Raw genomic sequence first — 19,258 nt, 5'->3', positions numbered from 1 at the left:
AAAACAAAAAGAACCAATGAACGAAATCACACCAAATTTGGCAACAAAACGTCTCACAACACAAGGAGTGGCCATCACTCAAAAAATTATGATTTTGTCATTTGGGAGTTGTAGTTGCTGGGATTTATAGTTCACCTACAATCAAAGAGCATTCTGAACCCCACCAACGATGGAATTGAACCAAACTTGGCACGCAGAACTCCCATGACCAACAGAAAAGACTGGAAGGGTTTGGTGGGCATTGACCTTGAGTTTGGGAGTTGTAGTTCATCTACATCCAGAGAGCACTGTGGACTCAAACAATGATGGATCTGGACCAAACTTGGCACAAGCACTCAATACGCCCAAATGTGAACACAGATGGAGTTTGGGGGAAATAGACCTTGACATTTGGGAGTTGTAGTCACTGGGGATTCACAGTTCACCTACAATCAAAGAGCATTCTGAACACCGCAAACAACAGAATTGGGGCAAACTTCCCACACAGAACCCCCATGACCAACAGAAAATACTTAAGGCCATCCAGTCCAACTCCCTTCATCAGGGCAAGAAAACATAATCAAAGTCCTCCTGATAAAGAGCCATCCAGCCATAGATAGATAGATATTCACACACATATATAGTATCATAGATTTGAAAGGGACCCTTAAAGAAGGAGAATGATATGTTCCATGTTCCAGGGTGGGCAAACCAGACACTCTCCACATCAACATTGACAAAGAAATAGCAAGAAATACCATTTACCCACAAGCATAAAGAAATTACATATATTAGAAATCAACACTTTCTAATTACTTTATTTTCTAGACCAACAGACTGAACCACAGCAACGTGTGACAGGGGACAACTAGTATATTATATTATTACCATAGCACAATATTAGTATTATATATTACTATATTGCACTATACCATTATAATGTAATATTACATGTAATATAACATATATAATTATATTATAAGTATATTGTATTACATTATATTATCAATATAATATGTATATACAATATATTATATTATTACCATAGCACATTAATGTTATATATTACTATATTGCACTAAACCATTATACTGTAATATTAGTAATATTACATGTAATACATGTAATATTACATGTAATTACCCTAGGTAATTTTCAATGGTAAGCAGACAGTATTTTGCCCCCCCCCCCCAAACCAATTACTGATATATATTTTCTGTTCGTCGTGGGAATTCTGTGTGCCATATTTGGTTCAATTCCATCATTGGTGGAGTTCAGAATCCTCATTGATTGTAGGTGAACTATACATGCATATGTCAAGGTCTATTTCCCCCCAAGAGCGCCTCAAGAGCGCCCCTGGGCAAAATCAACTATACTGCAAATGCTTACTTTGCGTAATGGGTTGAGCCGCCCGTGATGTAACATAACATATATAATTATGATATCATATTTTAGTATTATATTGTATTACATTATAATATTTTCAATGTTATATGTATATACAATATATTATATTATAATTGGTTCTATCACAGGCCTGAGTTGGCCATCTGCTGGGAGGGCTTTGCTGGTGCCTCTGCGTGGCAGAAAGCAGGGGGTCAGGCTGAATGACCTTTGGGGGTCCCAATTTGAGGATTCTGTGGCTATGGCTTCCATAAAACTGCTATTATGGGGCTGGAGGGCCATATATTGGGAGGGATTGGATTGTGTCCTCCTACTTGGCAGAAAGGGCTTGGACTAGATGACCTTTCGGGATCCTTTCTAATTGATTACACAAAAACAATGTTTCTGCGAGTTGAGCAACTCTTTCAAAGTAAGGACCGCACATTTAAATAGGAAATAACACTTTCAAACCAGGCACAGAATATTTTTTCAAATTTTGTTAAGTTGCAACGTAACCCTTTCAGACCCAAAGAGACAAAGCCCCGCGATTGTGCAAAAAAGTGCCCCTTTATTTGTGTTTCCAAGACAGACTGAAGGCCTCTGTAAACAAAGAGATAGTTATACATATTTCACAAGGAATCTTGCACCTCGACGGCCTGTAAACTGTTCCCGACCAACCAACTTTGTCACAGTGCATTTGCCTGTAGCATATTTTGTGCTTTGTTTGTGAAGCTCTTGTGTTCCTCCCTATTCGAGGCCATTGGGCACCAAAAGAAGCAGGCACTTGGGTCCCGTCTCACACTGCCACCCCCATTGCATATTCATATACATTTCATATCAGTCTTTGGAGAAATGAGCAAAATCCACATTACAGGAAAAGAGGCCAGCCCTGCTCCCTTTGCCCCCATCAGCAATATGCAATAAATAAACCAGGGCTAGCCACAAGGAATGCTTAGTAGCCAAGGAATGCAAGAAGCCAAAACTGGGAGGAAATGGGGGGCCAGTGCAGCAATGAGGGGGGAACCCCTCCATGCAACTGGGGAGAATGAAATTTAATAAATATGGATTTTTAAAAGATGTTATAAGAAAGTTTCGAAATGGAAGACTGAGACAGGAAAGAGGGAACTGGACAAGTTGAAAAGAAAGCTGAAACTCTTCACTAAATAAAACAGAGCACAGCAGGAGTCTTAGGCCCCTTCTACACTGCCATATAATCCAGTTCAAAGCAGATAATTTGGCTATTGGTGGTCCACATTCTTGTTACATCTCAAATAGACTACTGCAATGCATTCTACATGGGGCTGCCTTTGAAGACTATTCGGAAGCTCCAAGTAGTCCAACGGGCAGCAACCAGGCTGCTCATTGGAGCAACATACAGGGAGCATACAACCCCCTTGCTACGTCTGCTCCACTGGATGCCAGTCTGCTACCAAGCATAATTCAAAGTGCTGGCTTTGGCCTATAAAGCCCTAAACAGCTCCAGTCAACTTACCTGTCCAAACATATCCCTCCCTATGAACCATTTAGAGCAGTAGTTCTCAACCTGTGGGTCCTCAGGTATTTTGGCCTACAACTCCCAGAAATCCCAGCCAGCTTACCAGCTATTAGGATATATGGTAGTTGAAGGTCAAAACATCTGGGGACCCACAGGTTGAGAGCCATTGGGTTAGAGAGTTAAGATCTGCAAGAGAAGCCCTGCTCTTGGTCCCACACCCATCACAAGCACAGCTGGTGGGGATGAGAGACAGGGCTTTCTCAGTGGTGGCTTCTCAGCTATGGGACTACCTCGCCAGTGATATCAGACTGGCCCCCTCCCTCCTGATTTTCAGGAAACGAGTGAAGACCTGGCTTTGGAATCAGGCGTTTGGGGTGTGCAATACGGAATCAGCACAATGTAGCACACAAATGGCAACTTTAGGACATATTTTAACAACTTTATGGTGTTTATATGTTTTTATTGCTATATGATGTATTGTACTGTCGGTTGTTGAATGTGCGGAACTGAATATTGCCATATTGTAAGCCGCTCAGAGTCCCCTGCGGGGTGAGAGAGAGCGGGATGGAAATATACTAAATAAATATAAATATATATGGCAGTGTAGAAAGGGCCTCAGATATGGAATTGAGAAGAGGTGAGAGTAGGTAAAAGGGTTTCAAAGGACTTTTATGGCCCAGAGAGAGGAAGCGCAAGAAGGAAAGAAGAAAGGAGGGGGATCGTTGCGAGGAATGGCTGTAAAAGGTTAGATAAAAGGCACCAGAGAGAGAAGGATACATGGAACAGATTTTAAATAAGAAAAACAAAGCTTCATGCGCAGGTTTTTGCTTCTGACTATACAAAGGACTGAGCTGCATCTCAGATTGGGTGGCGCAATTTCTTTCATTTGCTGGTCACCCTCAAGTTTTGCTCTGATCAGAAATAAAGCTGTATTTTGGATCCCCTATAATTGGAACAAATAGGTACTAGGGACTCACTGAGCCCCAACACAATGGCCCCAAAGTGCAGGTGAGGAGGTAGCAAAGAAGGTAAAGAAGCAAAAGGCATGGCCAGTGCCTGACCAGGAAGTGTGGGCCCCCTGTTTCCCACTGCCGGGCATGCAAAAAGCCCCTTCCCCACAGTGTTTGTGCCCCCACCCCTCCAATGCGATGCCCTCTCTCACTCCCCGGCATTGGCACCCGGCTTGATCAACCCAAGGCTCACGGCCTGCGCCATGCAGTCCTGGGCCACTTGGGCCACCCGGGGCTGGTCCTTCAGGCCGCAGAGGGCCGACAGGATCTCCATCGTCTCCGTCTCCATCAGCTTCGCTGCCAGCTCCTTGTCTGCCGCCACCATGTTCCTGGCGACCACTGCACCCCGGTGCTGGAGGGCACTGTTGGGGCTGAGCAGGAGGGCCTGCAGGATCTCCAGCCAAGCCTCAGTCTTGGGGGGGGGGGGGGGGGAGAGTGAGGAAGGAAATGAGATGAGGTAGGATTATTATTATTAATATTATTATCATTATCATTATTATTGACACAAAAGCACAGTATGTCACAGCAAACGAAATCTATATGCTATTATTATTATTATTATTATTACTATTTGAAATACAACAAGATGAGTCCACAACACACAAGATCACTCTGCTGGCTGTTGTATTTGATCAAACGTTGGACAGTTCCCTATAATAACAATTATAATAATAATAATAATAATAATAATTATTATTATTATTATTATTATTATGTTTACTTATACCCCACATTTTGTCTCCACAAGGTCGGTCTCTTTCTGCTTCTCCAGCAAAGCCCTCTTTTCACAGGAAGGAGCCAGGAAAAGGGGGGTGGGGGCTTATGAGTGGCAACAGTAGTAAAGAGATTGAGATTTTACAAGTGTGAATTTTATAAGGTTTTGAGAATGAGTTAAAGAGAGGGGAGGAGTGAAAGGAGCAAAGGAACTGGAGAAAGACAGCATTGCAGGGCGGTAAGAGAAGTGTATGGAAAAGGCGAAGAATAACCTAGAAGAGATGGGAAAGTGAAGCCAAGGACAATTGTTTTGGAAAACAGAATTGTTTTGGAACAGAGCGGCATCAACTTAAAGGACAGAGCTGGAAGGGAAAAGTGAAGGAAAGAGAGAAAAGTTTGGTTTGTTTGTGTGCATGTTTACTCTACTCTGATCAACTAAAACCCGTGGTGCAGAACAGTCTGACGTGGCACTCTTTCTATTGCACCTCATATCTTACTGTTATTCTGCAAATTAATCTGTTGTATTTTAAGTTTACAAAGTTACTTGTAGAAACATCTCAGCAAGCCAGAGTCCAAAAGTGGCAGGCTACAACCTGGGGCCTCAATCAGTGGCTGACACCAGATGAGAAACTCCCTCCTGGGCACACAGAAGACTGGGTAATTTGGGAGGCATTCAATAGACTCTGCTCTTGTGCCACGAGATGCAGAGCCAAGCTTATGAAATGGGCCACAAAGTGCATTCCGTGACATGCGAGTGTGGAGAGAAGCAAACCACAGACCACTAGTACAATAAAGTCTGAGCCCTGCCACATGCACAGTAGAGAACCTTCTTAGATCAACATCAGAGGCACTCCAAGTAACCAGCTTCTAGTCAAATGACATTTAGTATAATGCCAAGGTTGTAAAACTTTGTGTTTTTAAAATACATTGCAAACTGTACCCTAAGTTTGCTTCTGATACGATAAATAAAGTAATATTCACCTCATCCCTAGTGTCTGATTGGAAAATAAGGATACTATAGATTTTAGGGCACCGAGCCTCAACTGCAGCCAACTGGAGTGGCACAGAAAGGAGAACTGGCAAACTCAAGGCGAAGGCTGCTAAGGAGTCCTAGTCACCAAGCAGCAGCCTACTCCTGCCCACATGCAGAGGGAAGGTCATGTGCCAGAGAAAGTCAGTGACCCCTTGGTGACAGACCCCCCCCCCCTTGCTAAACACGCTTGTGCCTGCCTGGGAGGAAAAGCCCCACTCACCACTTGAGGGATGCGGGTGCAAATCTCAGGCATCAGCGACGTCAAGACGGCCAGCGTCCCCGAAGCGGCCTGCCGGAGCCGGTCATCCTCCTCTCCGCTGTAGAGAACGATCAGCTTCAGCCGATCACTGCCTTCGGCCAGGAACAGCTCAGCCACCTAAGCGAGAAGTGGGCCTGAGTGAAGGAAGGGGCAGAGCTATGTCCTCCTGGTGTCCCCTCCTAATGCTTCCCCCTCCCTGTACATACCTCTGGGCTCAGGGCCAAGTTGCACATGCACTCCACAGCCGCCACACGGATCATGTCGTGCTCCTCGAACATGTAGCCCTCAACCATGGGCAGGGCCTTCTCCTTCACGATCTTCTGCCTGCAGCCCAGAAGGTACGTCAGCAAGGACCCCCAAAGTTCCCCCTCCCACACCAGCCAGGGGTCCCCCTCCCATTCTGGCCCCACTGCCCCTCACCTCAGCCGCTCGCTGGTCCCAGCCAGGTTTGTGAGGGCCATCAGCCCCTCAAAGTTCTGCAGGCCACTGCGGTTCAGGTGCAGGAGGCTCACCAAGGGACGGACCACCTCATACACCTGCAGAAAGGGGAGCCTTTGGGTGGAAGTTGCCGCAGAGGGGCCCTGGCTCCCACACGCTCAAGCCTCAATAGTTTACTAGCTTCTAACATTAGCTTTTGCACACTAAGAAACTTCTAGCTCCAACAGATATTCTCTAACAAGGCTCAAAGCTCAGCTGGCTTCTCTAAATGTCACTCCTTTTATAACTGTGTCAGTCAGATGATAGCAGCCCCTCCCACTGCTTCAGTAACAAAGAGACAAGGTAACTGCAAATTGTAAACAGGACATACACTTCAGGTTACAAAATGACATACTAATAAATCATTATTACACAACAGACAAATATCACATAGAGGAGGCTTGAGAGGTTGCATTCTCCAACAGAGAGTACCTGTGTGCGTGATTATTTCTTCACAAACGATGCTGCTCCACACAGCTCTCCACAATGTGAAGAAATAATCAAAGTATATATAAGTGTTTGAGATACAAACTCTCCAAACATTTTTGAAGTCCTTTAACCCTCAAAAGAAATGTGCCCTTATAATTGAAGTTGATGTTATGAGTAAACAAACATTGAGTTGCTGTGAGTTTTCCAGGCTGTATGGCCATGTTCCAGAAGCATTCTCTCCTGACCTTCACCCACATCTGTGGCAGGCATCCTCAGAGATTGAGATGTCTGTTGGAAAACTAGACATGTGAAGTTTATGTCTGTAGAATGTCCAGGGTGGGAGAAAGAACTCTTGTCTGCTTGAGGCAAGTGTGAATGTTGCAACTGGCCACCTTCATTAGCATTTAATGGCCTTGCAGCTTCAAAGCCTAGCTGATTGCTGCCTGGGGGATCTTTTGGAGGTGTTAGCTGGCCCTGATTGATTCTAACACCTACAAACAAAGGATTCCCTCAGGCAGCAATCAGCCAGGCTTTGAAGCTGCAAGGATATCCAATGCTAATCAAGGTAGCTAATTGTAACATCCACACTGGCCTCAAACAGACAAGAGTTCTTTCTCCCAACCTGGGCATTCCACAGATATATAAACCCCACTTGCCTAGTTTTCCAACAGACCCATCAACCTCTGAGGATGCCTGCCATAGATGCAGGCAAAATGTCAGGAGAGAATGCTTCTGGAACATGGCAAGACAGCCTGGAAAACTCACTGTAATGAAAGCCTTTGACGACACATTAAACAAGCATTGTTATTCTAAAAGAAGTCTACCTCAACCTTTGCCTCCTAAAGCATCATATAAACTCAAGGAATATTCCTCTCAAACTCTCCTACCCCTGATGAGTTGCAATCCTTACAGGTCATGAGCCATTCATTATCCTCAATATTCTCAGGGGGACCTCCCCACACACAGACACACTTGCTTGGCAGCACAGCCCCTCCCTCCACACTAACCCGCTCGCCCGGGAAGGCCATCTCTGGAGCGGTGGTGATGGCGATCTTGGCCAAGGCTTGGGCCGCCTTGGTCTGCCCAACGTCAGTGCCCTCCAAGGCCAAAGGGATGAGAGCCTAACACAGGGAAAAAGTGAATGGTCACGTGGCAGCACCAGCATAGCAGTGACACTGGCCAAAGGAGAGGAAGGAGGGGTGGTGCTCACCTTTCCCCCTCCAGCAGCCACCACAGCACCCCTGTCCTCTGGATCTTCCACAGCAGCCAGGAACACTCTAGGCACAGAGAAGGCACAATGAGGCCCCTCCCCAAATGATGGCAGGTGCCCACACTAACCCGGACCCCCGCCCCCTATTGTATGAGGGTGCTGCACCAGGCAGCCCACAGGGATTGCACTCCAGACCAGTTGAGGGAGTTGTCTGCATTTAGCCTGGAGGACAGTCAGAATCAACATGACAGCCATCTTTCAATAGCTGGAAGGTGGTCTAAGCTTCCATAGCATTGCTCTGAGGCAGAACTAGGTGACCTTCCTGGGCCCACAATTCCAAGGCTTCCCACCTGGCCACGATGGAGTAGGGTCCTAACCTGGAAATGAGCTCCCGGCAGGCAGGGCTCAGGGCTACGCTCTCCTTCTTCATCATGCAAGTGAGGGCTGACACCATGCCAGCACCAAGCAACTTCTTCACACGCCGATGCACAAACTCTGGCTTGTCCTACACAACAAGAGGGACCCAAAATGTGAGCAGAGTCCTGTGGGTAGGTTTGTTTACAATAATAAGAAATAACTGCATTTCTTAATAATCAAGAACTGGGTCTGAATTACTCTAACACCTGTCTCTTCTAAGGTTTCAAGAGAGGGTAAAATCATCCTAGCACCACATCTCTCTGAGTCACACACGGCATAATCAAAGATTCAAAAGTAAAGGCTTGCAGCAGAAAAGTATTCATTCTACACAACCAATCAGAATGAGAGTACCAACAGAGAGAGAAAAACAAAATAGATACATTCCAACTGTCCTTCAGGAGACATGGGGGAAAGGGGAAACCCTCAGACTATTCATTGAGGACTTGAGACTTCGGCAGTATGGGGCTGAATTCCAACACCCACCCCCTGCCTTTACTCCAGGGTTTTGTGGTCCCTCTGCAGCAGTTGCCCCAATGCAAAGCTTTGGACAGACACATGTGCATCCCTTCTACAGCCCAGGCCATAAAGGAGCATCTTGTCCTCACCAGAGGAAGTCAGCAGAGAGGTCCAGGGAGAGATATAGCCCAGCCTTGCCTCCCACCCCACCTGTTCCCTCAGCCCGGTCACCTTTGGGTGCTTCTCAGGGATGTGCTGCTTAGCATACTTGGCCAGCTCCACCATCTGAGGGTCTGGCTCTTCGTGGTCATAGCTGTTGGTACAGTTCACCAGTGTGGAGGCCACAGCAAAGAGGGAACTCTGGTTCTCTGACTGGGGAGGATTGAGAAAGCAAAGATTAGGGGAGAGAGAGGGAAGTGACTCAGATTCATTACTTTGGGGCACCCAGGAATCATCGCACACCCTTCCACCATCTCAAGACTAGAGGGCTGTCCTGCCCTGGGTGGGCCAGCCTTCAAATACATTTCAGAAGTGGTACCTGAGCTGTTGGCAGGAAGGAGTTTAGCGCACCAAGAACCTTTTGTCAACCTCTTTCCTGATTGGTTAACAAGAAAAAAAGCTTGAGTGCAATGGCCAATGAAATGGCTTTGGTCTGTATTGCTATCTCACTTCATTACTTGGCTGTTCCTGTTTGATCTGCAAGTTGGGACCAAGACACCTAAAGGAGTCTTTACATAGAGAAGAGCCCAGGACATGGAGACCCTGCCAGTGTCTCTCCCTGGAGCACTAATTTGCCAATGTTAGGTTTCATCCCTGGACTGTACAAGTCCTTTGTGTCATCAAGTTTCCAGACCACAATGAGTAGCTAGAAAAGATGGGATTAGGCTGAGGGATTCCTCCCTCTACATTCCTATGCATGTTTTCTCAGAAAGGGCTTTGTCTTTACTCTTTCTCCTTGTCACTGTCTCCTTTCCTTTGATGATGTAGCAATGGAATTCTGTGAGGGAACTTCTTTTTTAAGTTTTATGCCCTTGGGTTGACCATGCAGTCTCCACCATGGTCTCTTCTGCTTTTTCCATCCTTCCAGTAAGGATGCATTTTGCCTCTCTATAGACAAAATGTAGCTGCATGGACCTTTTTGACTTTTGACTTTTCTTAGAAGAGGAGATTTAGTAAGCTAGTTAGACTCCAAGACTCTTTCTATCAATAATGTATTTATTTTACTTCAATAAATTTTTTTGAACATAAAGTTCTGACTCTGCCATCTTAAGGAACAGAAGCTTATCCCAGCTCATCACATATAAGTTAGTGCTGGTTATGAAGTTAACTTCTGGTACTCTGCTATATTTATGGTGCAATCATCCCAACTTAACAGCTCAGATTCCCTAACAGCTCGTTATGCAGTTTGGGGAGAGAGGAGGGGTTCTTCAGGACATGCCCAACTAACCCTTGACCACAGGGGAAACCAGACACTTGTTTTGCCAGTTGAAGGAAGAAAAGATCTCCCGCAGGCTCTGAGGAGGCAATTGTGTCACTCCTGAAACAAGCAGGGCAGAAAGGAATGCCTCTTCTAACTGCTGAACTCCCTCAGAGCCACATTCTACAACAATTGGGCAGAGCGTGGTTCCCAGCTGCGTCAGGGGCAGAGGAGCAGAAATCCAGAAGCAGACATGGTGGCTCTCAGTCCAGCTCCAGCCTCACCCTGGCCAGGTGGAAAAGCGCCTGTAGTGCTGCCTTATCCTCCAGAAGCTCCTCCTTAACATCGGCATCCAAAGTGAGGAAGGCCAGGCCCTCTGCAGCCCAGTGCCGTGTGCCATGGTCCATGGCCTCATTGCAGAGCCACCTGGAGACAGGGAAGGGAGCAGTCAGATTACAAACAGTCCCTCGCTCCCTCAGCCGCCCTCCACAATAACACCAACCAAGAGGGGAAAGAGATGGAGGCAGGGAGCAAATGGGGCAGTGAACTCCCCCTGTCTTCACTGCATGACCCAGAAAAAATGGTGCAGAAAGGAGTCAGGCCTCCTTGCAGTCAGCGAAGACATGATCTTCCTCCAAATCCTCATATACACTCACTTGCGGCACTGACGGGCCAGCTTCAGGGTGGAGCCCTCAGCAAACTGCTTCATGCTGAAGTCTGTGCCTCCTGCTGAGCCCAGCTTACAGAGGCCCTGCAAACAGAGAGTGTTGAGGAACAGCACCCAAATATTTGTAGTCTCTATTCCCAATCAGAAATGGGAAACGAGATTAGAAATACAATAATTATGCAGAAAAACACTAAGGGGTGGCTGCCAAATTGCAAAAGTGTAGTACCACCCTTGACTGTCCTGCATCATGAGTTTTATAGTTTCAGATTGACACACACGTGCAACCAAACTTCAATCCAATGCAATTTTCTCAATCAGCACCCCAAATTACCAAGCCAAATCTAAAGTTGACCAAAAACTGATTCGTAACCCTTTTGGTACTAATGTTGGAAAGTGGTCCCTGGTCTAAAAAAGTTTGGAAACCACTACTTCTAAAATTCACTTTTCAAATATCAGCCTTCAACAAGAGTGTAACAAGTGCACTGCAGTAGGGCTGTCCCTCATTCTTAGGGAAGACACAGGAAGGCCCCCAGAAGCCTGTCCTCCCTTCCTCTCACCACTAAGGCACGGATCCGGATGGTGTCGCGCGGGCTGTGCTTGTAGATCTCCTTGAGAAGTGTCACACCATTGGCGGTGATGAAGGTGGCGCGCTTGGCCTTGTCTGCCGCATGGATCAGGGCCTCCACCGCCACCAGCTGCTCCGCCTCCTTTGAAGAGGCACACAAAGCCAGCATGCCTTCCATGACACCGCTCAGTTCCAGCACCCGGTTCCCGGCCTCAGCTGGACCTTGCAGGAGGCAGGACACTGTCTGGATGGCCCTGAGCTGCCCTGGGATCCCGTGGTCCTGGAACCAGCCCCTGGGAGGGAAACAGAGGACACCTCAAGGTTTGCAGGTTGCTAGCACGGCCTCAGTCGTCACACCAAAACTTGCTTTGGCTGCAGTCAAGAGGCAGTTGAGCACCTCCAGCCCCCCTGCGATCCTCAGCTTCTTAGACATGCACCAAAAGCTCACACACCACGCACATGCTTTGCCCAGCCGCACCTGACATAATCCTCACAAAGCCGGTGGAAGTTTTCCCTCTCCGCATCACATTTCAGGTCTCCATAGAGCTTGTTGAGGAGGACAGCGGCAGTCATGTGGGTGTTCTCAGTTACCTGCAGGCCCTCAGGGCTCTGACTGACAGTGCCCCCGACCTCCAGGATGTCTTTGAGACCTGCAAAGAGAAGTGTGTGCTCACTGGGAGGCTCAGGAGAAGTCAAAGGAGAAAGAGACAGTCCCCTATATGGTGTGCTTACCCTGGTCAATGACCCAGAGGGTCAGGCAGTTGTTAGGGTCCTGTGGGGATTTCCGAGGCACCTTGTTGATAAGCAAGTTGAGGAGGCTGTCCCGACCATAGCCAGAGATTCTATCCCTGGTCAGAGCCTCCAGAAGACGCCGGAGAAGCAATTTCAATTCTTTGGCTGTATCTGTGCAAGCAGAAACAAAAAAGGGGGACTATCAATGTCTGAATTGGCAAGGGACACGCAGTTCCTTACTGAAATATACAGCAACAGCCACTAAGAAATCTGGCTCGCTGAAAGGGAGAAAAAAGGGACCATTCTGCTCAACTTGTAGAAGCTGAAGCCAGAGCCCTGCCCTCCAATGCCAAACATGCAGGACCTCACCAGGCACCAAGATGTTGTCCTTCTTGCCAAGCTCCTCTTTCTGCAGCCCCTCCTTAAGTGCATCAAACACAACCTGCAGCAGGTTGTAAGCAGCCAAGCAGACCTGCTCAGCCTCCATCTCTAGAACTGCAAAGAGGCGCTCAGGTCCCAACTCAGTCAGGATTGCCATCGTCTGCAAGAAAAAAAGGGCAGCCATCACTTAGGAACAGCTGGAGCTATCTGTCCTTCTGTCCTGTCCGGAATCTGTATCTTAGAACAACCAAATCTTACAGATGTAAGGTACTACAAGCTTCCTCCTTCTTCTACATGACATCCCTTTGGGTATTTAAAAATGACTACCATGCCTCTGAAGATGCCAGCCAGATGCAGGCAAAACATCACGAGAAAATGCTGCTAGAATCAGATCAGCCTCTTCTCGCCTGACCTTCAGGAAAAAACTTAAGATGTGGCTTTGGGACCAAGCTTTTGACAAGTAATTGGAGCAGTGCAATAAGTGACTACGAATCAAGATGATTGACAAATGGAGTGGCCCTGGATTATGTTTTGGATGGCATGATTTTAATTGAACTGCCTTGAGTCGCCTCTGGCTGAGAAAGGCAGTATACAAATGCAGTAAACAAACAATAAATAAATAAATATGTTTTAATAATTCACATTTAAATTGTTTGGTTTTAATTGTCATTGTTTGTTTGATATATGTGTGCATGGCATAAAATTGCTGCCTGTTGTAAGGCCGTGTTGAGTCCCCTCCATGGATGAGAAAATATGGTAAATAAATAAAAATAAATAGAACACAGCCATACAGCCCAGAAACCATACAACACTCTACTCAGTCTTTGCTGCTCCAAGGTAAATATAGCCAATTCCCTCAGTTGCTCTTCTTGATGCCCCAAAATGGATATAGCAGTCCAGATGCTGTCTAAACAGAACGGCCTTACTGCTATTTCCCTCAGTTTGGACACTATACTCCTGGTGACACAGCCTTAGCACTTACGTCGACTTGTGTTTAGGTAATGGTCTGGATAAGGCCTCTTGAATCCCTTTCAGGTGTGTTCTGCTAATTTGATGGAATCTCTTTTGAACTGTGGTGCCCAGAATTGGACACAGTATTCCAGGTGATGTGTAACCAAAGCAGAATAGAGAGGCACCATTACTTCCCTTGATGTAGACCAAGCATGGGCATGGCCTACCAGCTGTTAGGAATTGTGGGACTTGAAGTCCAAAACACCTAGAGGGCTGAAGTTTGCCCTGGCCTGATCTAGACACTAGACTCCTTTTGATGCAGCCCAAAATACCACTGGTTTTTTTAGTTACTGCATCACACTATTGGCCTTAGTTCTACTTGTTGTCCACTGATACTCCAAGATCTTTCTCACATGCACTGCTGTTGAGCCAGGCCTCCCCCATCCTGTATCTTTGACTTTCATTTTACATTTGTCCTTGTTGAAATTCATTTTGTTAGTGTTGGCCCAGCTCTCTAATCTGTTAAGGTCATTTTGAATTCTGATCAAAATGAGCTTTACCTCCTAATCTGATAAGAATGCCTTTATTCTGTCATTGCAACCCATTTCTGAATTCTTCCAGAGAACCTGCTGAAAGGCCTGTGCCCGTGCTCACTCACCCGGGAGCGGTGCCCCTGGCAAAGGCCAGCGAGAGTCCGGAGGGCTGCCAGCGTCATGTCTAGCCGGCCTGTGTCCAAGAGCTGCAGCAACAGGCGCACACCATCGTTTTGGAAAATCTTCTCTGCCCCAGCTTCCTCACGAGCCAAAACAATGAGGTTCTGAGCTGCCTGGCCAGGAAGACAAGGGCTGCTCAGTATGGCAAGCAATACTCGCTCCCTAGCCCCCCATTTAACAGAGATCCCCATGCACATACGTGCACACACAGGTCATACTAAAGAGAACACTGTTATGTACTGCATAACCTTTCTAGCAATCCAGAATCACTCACAACGGGTTCTCAGAAATAAATCTTTACAGCTCAACGATAATGAAGATTGCATGCCAAAATTCTAGTTTTTGACTCCCTTGAATCTTTTCTCTAGAAAGGAATGATAATGAGAACTAACAGAGCTGGTTCTCCAGGGTTCAACCAGCTCTCTGTTGGTTCTCATTACCATTTCTTTCTCAGGCTCCAGTCAGTCCTTTTCTCACAGAAGACTTGCAGAAATGTTCAGGTGCTATCTCTCTCCAGCCTTGAAACTGGTACGGGAGAACTCTGCTGTTGTCAGCAATTCTCAGTAACAGCTGATGGAATCCATGACAAGAGCAGAGAACAGCATTAGCTGGGCTTCTCCAGAACCAAAACAGAGAAACAAGAAAGAGCAGAGATTTCCCCCTTGGGGAACCCCAGCCATGATGCTTCTGTCATCACAGTGCAACGAAACTATGCGTAATTAAGTATCTACCTTAAGCCGACTAAGGGGCATATCCTTCTAGTGCTGCATGTTGAGTCCTTGCACAATACCCTCTAATTCTAGCTGTTGCACAGGTCTGCACTAGCACAGCCCCACCCTCTTCTCCATGAGGCAATGCCTCGTGCCCCTCCCTTCCCCACAGAAGAGCCACCTTTTGTTTCTTGTCCAGATCCTTCTCTTCGTTGTCAAGCAGCAACTTGAACATCTGTTCCACTTTGGAGTCGGTGCAGGACATGTTTCTCATCTGAGACAAAGTGAATAGAGGCGCTTGGCTTCCTCTGTCCGGCTTCAAGCCTCTCTAGGGACTGTGGGGAAGGAGGCCAGCCCCAATTTGGGGAGTCCCTGCACCTTGGGCAAGGCCAGGGAGGGCTGGCTGTGGAGAGGGACTCCTTTGGGGCCACAGGGTGTTGCTTGTTTCCTGCAGCAGCAGCCACCACCTTGTTCACCCGCCCACTCCTACCTTCTCCTGCATGCTGCTGCCAAGGCTGCGCAGGGCCTCCTGGAAGGCCTTGTTCCGGGGCTCCAGGCTGATGCAGCGCTGCAGGTCCTGGATGGCCTGGTCTGGGCGGCCCAGCTGCTGGAGGGCCTGGCTGCGGCGGAAGAGGCTCTTAACATCCCGCCCATCCACTTTGAGGGCTAGAGAAATGGAAAGAATTGCAGAATAACAGAATCAGGGGATCCCGCGGGTCATCTATTCTCAATAATAATAGCCATAGTAATAATGAATATGGATAGTTCAGTGGTTCTCAATCTATGGGTCCCCAGATGTTTTGGCCTTCAACTCCCAGAAACTCTAACTGCTGGTAAACTGGCTGGGATTTCTGGGAGTTGTAGGCCAAAACACCTGGGGATCTACAGGTTTGTTTTTTTTTCTTGGGGTTGTCAGAAGCAACTTGAGAAACTACAAGACGCCTCTGGTGTGAGAGAATTGGCCGTCTGCAAGGACATTGCCCAGGGGACACCCAGATGTTTTGATGTTTTTACCATTCTTGTGGGAGGCTTCTCTCATGTCCCCACATGAGGAGCTGGAGCTGATAGAGGGAGCTCATCTGCGCTCTCCCAGGATTCGAACCTGTGACCTCTCGGTCTTCAGTCCTGCCAGCACATGGGTTTAACCAACTGTGCCACCGGGGGCTCTTTACCTAAAGGTTGAGAACCACTGGTGTAGTTGGAAGAAGTCCAAAACACTTGGAGGGCCCAAGGTAGTCCAGGCCTTGTTTAGACATCCCTTTCTGAAAGTCCTCCCCAGTTGCACATTCGAGGCAAATTGGAACTCGCTTTCCCAGCAGCACTTCGTGCTACACAAGTATTGAAGGAGCCTTGTGTTCCCTCCCGGGGCATGATGGGAGTTGAACGTTTTCCCTGTGTGTGTTTCTCATTTTCTTTCTCCGCCAATCAGAGGTCTGGCTTAAGCAGCTGAGGGGGAAAAAGAAAGGGCCTGAGGCTGTTAGGAATTGTGGGAGTTAGAGTCCAAAACACTTGGAGGGAGGGCTGATGCTTGCCCATGCCTGGACTACATGGCATTTGGGGCCCCCTCCTAACTTTGCTTCCGCTTCCCTGCAGCGAGGTCCTGGCAGATGAGTCGGTGGCCTGCCTGAGCCAGGCCTTGAGGCACCTGCATGACATCTGGGAGGAGATCGGCATCTCCGAGGAGCAGCGCCTGGAGCGCACCCAGGTGGTCCGGAAGCACGTCAAGGTGGGCAGAGCCAAGCGGATGGGGAATCAAATAATTGCAAATGGCATGGATACTTATTGGATGATAGGCTACAGGGTGATATCATTGAAAGGAGAACCACATACACTCACGGATCTGGTAAGGACCATGAGCCTATGTATGTATGAAGAGAGATATTGACAAGCTGGAATGTGTCCAGAGGAGGAGGACTGAAATGCTCAAGGGTCTGGAGAACAAGCCCTATGAGGAGCGGCTTAAAGAGATGGGCATGTTTAGCCTGAAGAAGAGAAGGCTGAGAGGAGACATGATAGCCCTGTATAAATATGTGAGAGGAAGTCATAGGGAGGAGGGAGCAAGCTTGTTTTCTGCTGCCCTGAAGACTAGGATGTGGAATAATGGCTTCAAACTACAAGAAAAGAGATTCCATCTGAACACGAGAAATAACTTCCTGACTGTGGGAGCCATTCAGCAGTGGAACTCTCTGCTCCGGAGCGTGATGGAGGCTCTTTCTTTGGAAGCTTTGAAACAGAGGCTGGATGGCCATCTGTCGGGGATGCTTTGAATGCAATATTCCTGCTTCTTGGCAGAATGGGGTTGGACTGGATGGCCCATGAGGTCCCTTCCGACTCTATGATTCTACGTTGGCCCATGCCTGAACTATAGAATCCTAGAGCCATTGCCCCACCCGGCCAGCCAGCCTCTTGGGCTCCTTACCTTCGGAGGCATCCAGCTCGGCTTGGGCATAGTCCTCCTGCGAGAGAAAGGGGGAGAGAGAGGGTGAGGAGGCAGGCCCCGCTTAAGGCCCCGTCTCCCCCACTCTGCGCCCTCCCCATTTCGGGCCCTGACCAGCTTGAGCGCGCAGGCGGCACGGTTCCGGTGTAAGAGGCCCTTCTCGGCGCGTTCCTCCAGGCTGCAGAGGCCGAGGGCGCGGGTGTACACGGCCAGGGCCTCCTCGAAGCGCCCAGCCTGGTAGAGCACATTCCCTTCGCGGCGAAGCTCCGAAGAGGCAGTGGAAGCCTCAGCTGTCTCCGCCATGGCGCGCTCAGGTGACGTCAGGGTAGACCGCCCTGATGTCTTACCTTGTCGCCTTCCACTCTCACGTCACTTCCGGTCTGGAGTAGGGCGCAGCAGCGGATGCGGAAGAAAAGTTGTCTGGCGCGGGCTTGGAGGCGGAAGCGGAAGTTGCGTCGGGTGTGACAGAAGTGGAGCCCGTCGAGGGCCATGAGCGCCAGGAGGAGGACGCCGTAGAGCCCCGCCGCCAGCGCTGGGGGAGCAGGGAGGGCCCTTCCGCTAAGGAAGAAAGGGAAGGAGAGGCCTTAGTCAGGCGGAGCGGAAGAAGGGAGGACCCATTGTATTGTCGAAGGCTTTCATGGCTGGAATCACTCGGTTCTTGTGGTTTTTTTCGGACTATAGGGCCATGTTCTAGAGGCATTTCTCCTGACGTTTCGCCTGCATCTATGGCAAGCATCCTCAGAGGTAGTGAGGTCTGTTGGAAATAGGAAAATGGGTTTATATATCTGTGGAATGGCTGGGGTGGGGCAAGGAGCTCTTCCCTGCTGGAGCTAGGTGTGAGTGTTTCAACTGACCACCTGTTTGGGTATCAGCCAGCACGCCAACGACTTAAATCTAGACATAGTTTTCTAAGATCTACAGAGACACTCGCTAGAAGACCTCAGCAAGCGAGAGTCCAAAAGTGGCAGGCTCAAACCCAGAACCTCAACCAATGGCTGATACCAAATGAGAGACTCGCTCCTGGGCATACAGAAGACTGGGTGACTTGGAAGGCATTAAACAGACTGCACTCTGGCACCACGAGATGCAGAGCCAACCTTCAGAAATGGGGCTACAAAGTAGAATCCTCGACATGCGAGTGTGGAAAAGAGCAAACCACTGACCACCTGCTGCAATGCAACCCGAGCCCTGCCACATGCACAATGGAGGACCTTCTTGCAGCAACACTGGAAGCACTCCAAGTGGCCAGATACTGGTCAAAGGACATTTAACCAGCTACCAAACTCACAAGTTGTGTATTTTTCTGTTAGTTTGCTTTGTCCTGTTAGAAGTGTAATATAATGGACTGGCTGCTCTGACACGGCAAATAAATAACTGACCACCTTCATTAGCATTTGAAGGCCTGGCTGAGCCTGAGAAAATCTTTTGTTGAGAGGTGTTAAGATGTGCCTGGTTGTTTCCTCTCTGCTGTTTTGCTGCTGTAATTTTAGAGTTTTTAAATACTGGTAGCCAGATTTTGTTCATTTTCATGGTCTCTTCCTTTCTGTTGAAATTGTCCACATGCTTGTGGATTTCAATGGCTTCTCTGTGTAGCCTGACATGGTGGTTGTTAGAATGGTCCAGCATTTCTGTGTTCTCAAATAATATGCTGTGCCCAGGCTGGTTCATCAGGTGCTCTGCTATGGCTGACTTCTCTGGTTGAAGTAGTCTGCAGTGCTTTTCCTTGATTCATGTTTGGGCAATGCTGCGTTTGGTGGTCCCTATGTAGACTTGTCCACAGCTGCATGGTATACGGTAGACTCCTGCTGAAGTGAGAGGATCCC

General features: G+C 48.0%; 1 protein-coding gene across 1 annotated transcript; it reads right to left on the bottom strand.

Annotated features, from left to right (window-relative positions):
• Nucleotides 1-1,910: 1,910 nt before the first annotated feature.
• Nucleotides 1,911-17,801, bottom strand: UNC45A (unc-45 myosin chaperone A). The gene is made up of 19 exons (XM_060755457.2): nt 17,550-17,801; nt 17,418-17,454; nt 15,489-15,664; nt 15,180-15,272; nt 14,234-14,401; nt 12,613-12,784; nt 12,244-12,414; nt 11,990-12,161; nt 11,504-11,804; nt 10,936-11,030; nt 10,564-10,705; nt 9,094-9,234; nt 8,367-8,494; nt 7,990-8,056; nt 7,787-7,900; nt 6,294-6,409; nt 6,080-6,197; nt 5,835-5,990; nt 1,911-4,279 (listed from the first exon to the last, which is right to left on the bottom strand). The coding sequence occupies exons 1-19, from the start codon at nt 17,736-17,738 to the stop codon at nt 4,016-4,018; spliced, it is 2,820 nt and encodes a 939-aa protein (XP_060611440.2). The 5' UTR covers nt 17,739-17,801; the 3' UTR covers nt 1,911-4,015.
• Between the last annotated feature and the right edge of the window lie 1,457 nt (nt 17,802-19,258).

This window comes from Anolis sagrei, chromosome 9 (genome assembly GCF_037176765.1).
Source record: "Anolis sagrei isolate rAnoSag1 chromosome 9, rAnoSag1.mat, whole genome shotgun sequence".
Lineage (NCBI taxonomy): Eukaryota > Metazoa > Chordata > Lepidosauria > Squamata > Dactyloidae > Anolis > Anolis sagrei.
Note: the sequence above shows the minus strand (reverse complement) of the source record. Positions and strands in the feature narration are given on the sequence as shown.

What these genes read in the sequence shown, in the direction of transcription:
- UNC45A (XM_060755457.2), bottom strand. Translation starts at nt 17,738, where the DNA reads ATGGCGGAGACAGCTGAGGCTTCCACTGCCTCTTCGGAGCTTCGCCGC. An exon ending in CTGGCCCGTCAGTGCCGCAA is followed by an intron (nt 10,706 to 10,935) that starts GTGAGTGTATAT and finishes CCCTGTCTCCAG; the next exon opens with GTGGCTCTGCAATGAGGCCA. An exon ending in TCCCTGAGAAGCACCCAAAG is followed by an intron (nt 8,495 to 9,093) that starts GTGACCGGGCTG and finishes CTTGTTGTGTAG; the next exon opens with GACAAGCCAGAGTTTGTGCA.